Here is a 6,828-nt window from a genome sequence, read left to right on the forward strand (position 1 = left end):
CCCCCATGGATGTTCTTCATAGGGGGAGGGGGTTTAACCCATTTAGACTGGGAACACATTATTTTGTGCTTTAACTCTTGAAAAATAGCAGATATACAAGCTCCGAGTGCCGCGCAGCGAGCTTGTAGATCTGAGCTTGTAGATCTGCTTGTAGATCTGCCCCTCCACCTTGGGCCCTAGTAACTCAGTCCCACTTTTCCCCCCCTTGTGACGCCCCTGCCTCCGCCCTTTACAAGGGGAACACCAAGAAGCCAGAGAAGGTGGAGTACTTCCAGCCCCCCATCAGGTTGCCTCTCTCCAGCTTGAGGTAGGCCTTGTCGCCCCGCTCCATGCTGATCAGCCCGGCGTTGGTGGCCGCCTCGCGGGTCACGTCCTGGTCCCCGGCGAAGGCCGAGATCACCGGCCAGCCGTTAAGGACCAAGCTCACCTGGCGGTGGATGACACAGGGGAGTTATTTGGGGCAACACTAAGGGGTGGCAATTTTAGTGTTCACATTTAACCTTAAAGGCCCGCTGTGACGCCCCGAAATTATAATAGTATGATACAGTAGGTCATGTGGTCTCTCTCCCGTGTGGATCCTCAAACAGTCTGAAACTGTCTCAGTGTAATCTGCCCAACAACAGCTGACCGGTACAGTAAGTAGTCATACAGTCAGGCTATACAGACAATTAATTTGATTGGCTTATAATTGCGCATCCCCACAATGACATCATAAAAATATTAACTTGTTTTTTAAGATGATTCCTAAAGTGACAGTAACCCTTTAGGTGACATGCCCCCTTTAAAGGGGTAGTTCACACCCAAAATCTTCTATTGATTAGCCACACCATGGAGACTTGAGTTAAATAATATTATTATTATTTTTGTATTTGTCGCATTCCTAAGACAAAAAAATAAATAAATGATCATAGTAAATTTACCCCCATTGATTCTGGATGGGGACCCAAATGCATGGGCCTGGATGGGGACCCAAATAAATTTGGGTCAGAATCAATGGGGGTAAATTTAGGGTCAAGAGTCAAGTAAATGTACCCCCATTGATTCTCACACAAATGCATTTGGGTCCCCATCCAGAATCAATGGGGGGAAATTTACTATAATACATTTTTGAGCGGTGGTCACAACGCTCCTATACGTGGCCGTGTGTGTGGGTCTGTCTGTCTGTCTGTCTGTCTGTATGCGTGTCTGTCTGTATGGTGTATGTAGCCTGTATGTAGTACCTTTTGTGACCACACATGTTAAGGGAGGGGCGCTGTTGTTCAGGCCAGGCCAGGCCAGACACCCACCCACCCACACACACACACACACACACACACACACACACACACACACACACACAATATATATATATTTGTTTTGCTGTTGCGCAGCCTCCACGACCACCGCTCAGTTCACACGGGTGTGATTTTTGTCTTAGGAATGCGACAAATACAAAACATATTATTGAACACAAGTCTCCATGGTGTGACTAATCAATAGAAAAAAGATCATTTTGGGGGTGAACTACTTTGATTGAATGATTGATTGATTATTTTATATTATTTAGACAAAAATGTAGTACAGTTCAAGTATAGTCCTGCCTAAAAGGAACATCCCAAATAAGACCTTTTACGGCCTTTTCACGTATCTTTGAAAAATCGCTTGCGCACAGGAGCATTCAAAAGACGCCCATGGCCATGGGTCTTCTAGAATCAGAAAATAATCCCTATCCACTCGCGCCGATCCATATCCAAAGATATACTGTAGGCTTCCGTGTCAACCTTGGGCCCTGCCCATTCATTATGGCATTTTTTTCCTTTTAATTCCTAAAAAAGGGAAACCTTTTTTTTTGTTCCGGTCAGGTGACGTCTAGTAGAATTGGAAATGATTTGGTGAGCCATAGGCTATCAAAGAGCGCCATCCAGTATCAAAACACAAAACTCGTCAATCTGATTTCATCGCAATCTATGCCCGTCCATCTACATGTGACACGTGTCACAATTTAGATAAGAGTTTTGTTATTTTTTACCATTAATTTATTTACCGTTTTCAACGGGGCATCCCTATTTGGGGAATGTCATCATTATAGGTGAACACTTTCAAACGTTTTCTCTTTTCGCCCCACCACACAAATAGTGAAAATAGTTGATCTACAAGTTCTCAACGCGTCGCTCAAAATGTTGTGATGTTAGCGTGACTCACTGACGGACGCACTGACGGACATGAGTTGGACGTTTCGAAACTAAATGCTCCCTGACGGACGCAATTATTGTTATAAAGCATTATAAATATTCATGAGTGCTTATAAGTGTGTTATTAGCAGATTATAATGCATTATAACTAAGCTTACTAGTAAGACGCCTCAGGGCGACATGCGACAGGTCACGCCAATTCTTGGCCATCTGGCCAGTGATCTATGTCGGACCAGTTACCCATATATGGAGACCCCTGGTACCCAGATCCATGTACTTATATGGAGATAAGCTGTAAGAGCCCAAGAGCTTACTCAGTTATTCGATATATGAAGTCCTATGATGTCTATGACATCTGACATCATACCCTTTTATGCCGATACATGGAGATGTGGTATGTGGCCGATGTGGCCTCCATATATGGGCATTCCCATATGAAGTCCTGTTAGATATGTGGGCTTAATGTTGATGACATCAGGGAACTGGGCATAAAAGGGATTCTGTTAGTGTGACATCACAGTGAATCCAGAGCGTGATGTCAGAGCAGAAACCCCATTCCGTTCCGCTGACATCACAGTGATGTCAGAGCATGATGATGTCACAGTGATGTGTCAGGGGTACCACAGTGTCAGCGGTTATAGACAGAGATACGGACAAGATGTGACCGTTCGCACACTAAACTGCGACGTACGGTTGCAATAATGCATTAGCCATGTGCTTCATAAAATGTGTTACCCATTTAATTGCGACCATCAGGTCGCAGTTACTATCAAAACCTCCACCGGCTGTCAGTCTGTCAGTCACACGTCAAACTTTTGCCCCACTCATATCTCCGCCACCGTTGCCCGTATCCATGCCAAACCACAACCTCCACCCCTCATTTCTCACATGGCCTCTTCTAGCGCCACCATGAGGCCGATTCTTGCGAAACACATTTTTGGACACTGCTCCTACAGATTTTGCCCCGAAATCACATCAACATGGATCTGTCCCATTTCCCATATTCCCTCCTGATTGCCTACCATTGCCTTCTAAAGTTTGTGTATGCGACCTGACGGTCGCTTATCTCCCGATTAGGGAGTTTTACTGGTACTTACTAGGTTATCTTACCTGTATTGTTTGCCTGTTGTAAACTTTGACCACATGGAAGCTGAAACTGTACACCCCTTTTCTTGGAGCCACAAAGATGCTTCTGGCTGGGTCAAAATGGCCACCAACATTTACTAGAATCTAATGGCAAAGGGAGAGAATGAGACAGGTGCATAGGGTGAGTGAGAGTATTAGAAAACAAAGTCATTCCTTAGTGTTTGTTTAGCTCTCGAAAGACTGTAGAAATGGCACCAAATGGACCTGTGGCCTTTGGAGTTAAGTGAACACTGATGCTGCATTCCTGCAAACAGGGACATGCTGGGCCCCTGATTCAGCCCGGGAAAATGAGTTGGAGAGGCCCTCATTGCGAGAGAGAGAGATCTCTCTCTATAGCGCTGCTGCTCAAAACCGCAAGGCGTTGTGTGCTTGTAGATCTGCTGTTTTCACTACTTTTGTGCGGCGGCCTTGTATGATGAAGCAGGGCTTTGCTTTGCAAAAAAAATTACAAATTTGAAACTTGGAGATACAAGGTTTCTGCCCGACAGTGATGATTTAATTTGTTGGCTGCCCAGCCCCCAAAATGGAACGAAGGCCGACATTTTATTTTTAATTTTTTCCTAATGGCCAGCCTGGACCGGCCAGCCTGGACCGGCCAGGAATGAACCGGCCGTTCGGGAGTTGTCCCGCTTTTCCTAATGGCCAGCACGTCCCTGCCTTGATTTGCAGGCAGAGAATGTTAGCTGAAATTTCTAAAAGGGCCTTTTGGTGAAAATATAAAAAATAGCCAACCTCCAAGGTCACAACGCATCTCGCTGCATCGCGTTGTGAGCTTGGAGCTCGGCTATTTTCAATGCTTGATTTCTACACAGAGAGGGCATAATTCTTTCAACATAAGATGCTGCAGTCAAGTTCAGGAGAGTTTGGACAAGGCAATTAATTCTCTTGAATGCTGCCTTCACGCATATGGCATGGAAAGGGGGGCATTTGCATTTCTTTCACCATAGTAAAAACTGCACTCATGGTCTGGAGAGGGCACTTTTTACAGACGGATAAAAGGGCAGGGGCTCAAGCCCCTTTTGATGTCTATAGCCCCCTTTCCAAAACAGGGCCGAACCAGAACTAGAACCAGAACTTTCCAGAACCAAGAACTTTCAAGAACCTGTGAAGTTCCGGGACCAAGTTCTGCTTACGTTTCCATATAACCTGCAGAACTAACCAGGAAGGTCCCAAAAAAGAGCAGCAGCGCTGCTGGCCCCGCCCATAGGTTCCCAGAACCCAAGTTTAGTACTACATCAAGTTTAGTACTACATCAAGTTTAGTACTACATCAAGTTTAGTACTACATCAAGAGCAGGGCCTAAAGGAGGTTCCTAGAACTTTGTCTGAAACCAGGCCGTGCGCTATGGAAACAAAACCAGAACCAAAAAAATTGGTTCAGGTTCTGGAAAGTTCTGGTTCCGCCTCTTAGTGGAAAAGGGGCTATAGTGTGCGCGTCCAGGGGTGTCGCACCAAAATTCTCAGCTCTGGGTACAAGGATTCACTGCGGGCCTCCGCACAATTATTTTGTGCTTTAACTATTGAAAAATAGCAGATACAAGCTCACAGCGCAGCACCGAGTGCCATGCTGCGAGCTTGTAGATCTGCTATTTTTGAAAACATCTTGAAAATGTTATTCTTTGAATATATCTGAAAATATATATGATATATGAAAATGCAATTCTTTGAATATATCAAATCCTTCTAAAGGTTTTTTGGAAAAAACGGCACCTCGGTGCCGCGCTGTGAGCTTGTATATCTGCTATTTTTCAACAGCTAAAGTGGCACCGTGGTGGTAAGCTATCCACCGCGGTGTAGTCTTTTTAAGTCTTTTTAAGACATACAACTACAACATTACGTCATTACTCACGGTGAAGAGCTATCCACCGCGAACCCCGACACATCTCTCTGTTTTTACTTTCAGACAGATCGGCCCATCACCCCGTTCACTGATTGGTCGATCTAGACCAGTCAGTCACAGTGACAGGACTTCACCGTGACTGACTATGATGGCCTCCACTTGTTTTCTCACTTTAGGTGGATAGCTTTACACCTAAAATTAGCGGTGATAGGCTCTTCAACGCAGACTCTGATAAGGGCTTAAGGCCTCCTCCACCTTGGGCCCTAGTAACTCAGTCCCCCCCTTGTGACGCCCCTGTGTGCACGTGCCCATGAACAAGACTGACCTGGTCAAAGTAGATGGTCATGGTGCGGTTGCTCATCTCCGACGGCTCGTGGTTGGTGTTGCGGACGGCGGAGAAGGCCACGCGGCCCGTGCCCGACCTCACCGACATACCCAGGGCGTTGCCCGAGGGCTCGGCCGAGGGCGTGGAGTCGCACACCACCAGACACTTGCCCTCCAGCACGATGGGCTCCGTCTCGTTGTTCTGGCCCCGGACCCCCGATTTGGGCCCCGAATGGAGGAGGAAGAGGAGGAGTGTTCCCAGGAGCAGGCCGGAGCCGAGGCCCGGGCAGGGCGGACGGCAGGTGGACGTACTTCTTCTTAACGACATGGTTTATTAGTGTGCGGCGTCAGCTGGTGCCTTCTCTCCCAGATGCACTTTTGGTGGAAGACGAAAGATAGAGGGATTAGGGCAGTGGTGGAAAAAAAGTACTCACATATGTTTTACTACGTAAAAGCAGCAATACTGCAATGTAGAAATACTTCTGGAATAAGTCTGGAATTCAATATGTGATTTACAATACAAACCCAAAATCAATTATCTAGTTAGGCAACACAGAAGGGGGGGGGGGGGGGGGGAGGGACTTTTTATTCATTTACACACAACTCCTATAAGGTATATTAATGACATAGTTCAATATTGAAAATGGGTGGTCTTCCCCTTTAACACCTTCTAAGCCTGGTCGTACTCCCTCGGACTTCCTACTTGGTCCAATCAGCCACACGTCTATTCCCGGACTTTTGATATAAATGATAATAATCCAAAAAAAAAACATCGGCCATTCTTCTCTGTGTCATTTTGGAGCCATCTGAAACGGTTAATATCCTCTCTCAGTCATTTTCTGGGACTGGGTGTGATGCTCGTAGTATCCAGCAGGCCGCGCCGTTGACTCACATTCTGGATGGATGGGTGGCTAGGAGTGGCCTCCTACTCTCCACGTTGTTGAAACTCGACAAGAAGGGCACACAACATGGCTGCTCTTTGTCTCTGTTCGTGGATCGCGGTCTCAATCATGTTCGGGCGCCGCTTCTCTATCGCTCCTTTCCCTGCTTCGCCGCACGTAAACAAATGGAATTGATCTCCCCTCCGCCTCGCCAAAGTAAGATCGCCGACCTCTGCAGGATGAATATGTACGCTGTATCGAGCACTCCATTACGTGTTGTTATCATGTGGGCTTTGTTTTTTTAAAACATGTTTGTAAATAAATGGCTTATTTCTTCGGCGCTACCTCTGTTCAGAGGGTTCTGCCGTGGCTTGCAAGGTGTTTTAAGTACCAAAAGTAAAAGTACAAAATGTTTGAAAATAGCAGATACAAGCTCACAAAGTGCCACGCTGTGACGCGCTGTGAGC

General features: G+C 46.3%; 1 protein-coding gene across 1 annotated transcript; it reads right to left on the minus strand.

Moving 5' to 3' along the window:
• Nucleotides 1-229: 229 nt before the first annotated feature.
• LOC308298131 (cerebellin-1-like) lies at nucleotides 230-5,808 on the minus strand (the record flags this gene model as incomplete). Its single annotated transcript, XM_080741688.1, has 3 exons — nucleotides 230-427; nucleotides 3,282-3,401; nucleotides 5,482-5,808. The coding sequence occupies 3 exons, from the start codon at nucleotides 5,806-5,808 to the stop codon at nucleotides 230-232; spliced, it is 645 nt and encodes a 214-aa protein (XP_080597814.1).
• Between the last annotated feature and the right edge of the window lie 1,020 nt (nucleotides 5,809-6,828).

Source organism: Nannobrachium achirus (genome assembly GCF_963921795.1).
Source record: "Nannobrachium achirus genome assembly, chromosome: 14".
In the NCBI taxonomy this organism is placed as follows: Eukaryota; Metazoa; Chordata; class Actinopteri; order Myctophiformes; family Myctophidae; genus Nannobrachium; species Nannobrachium achirus.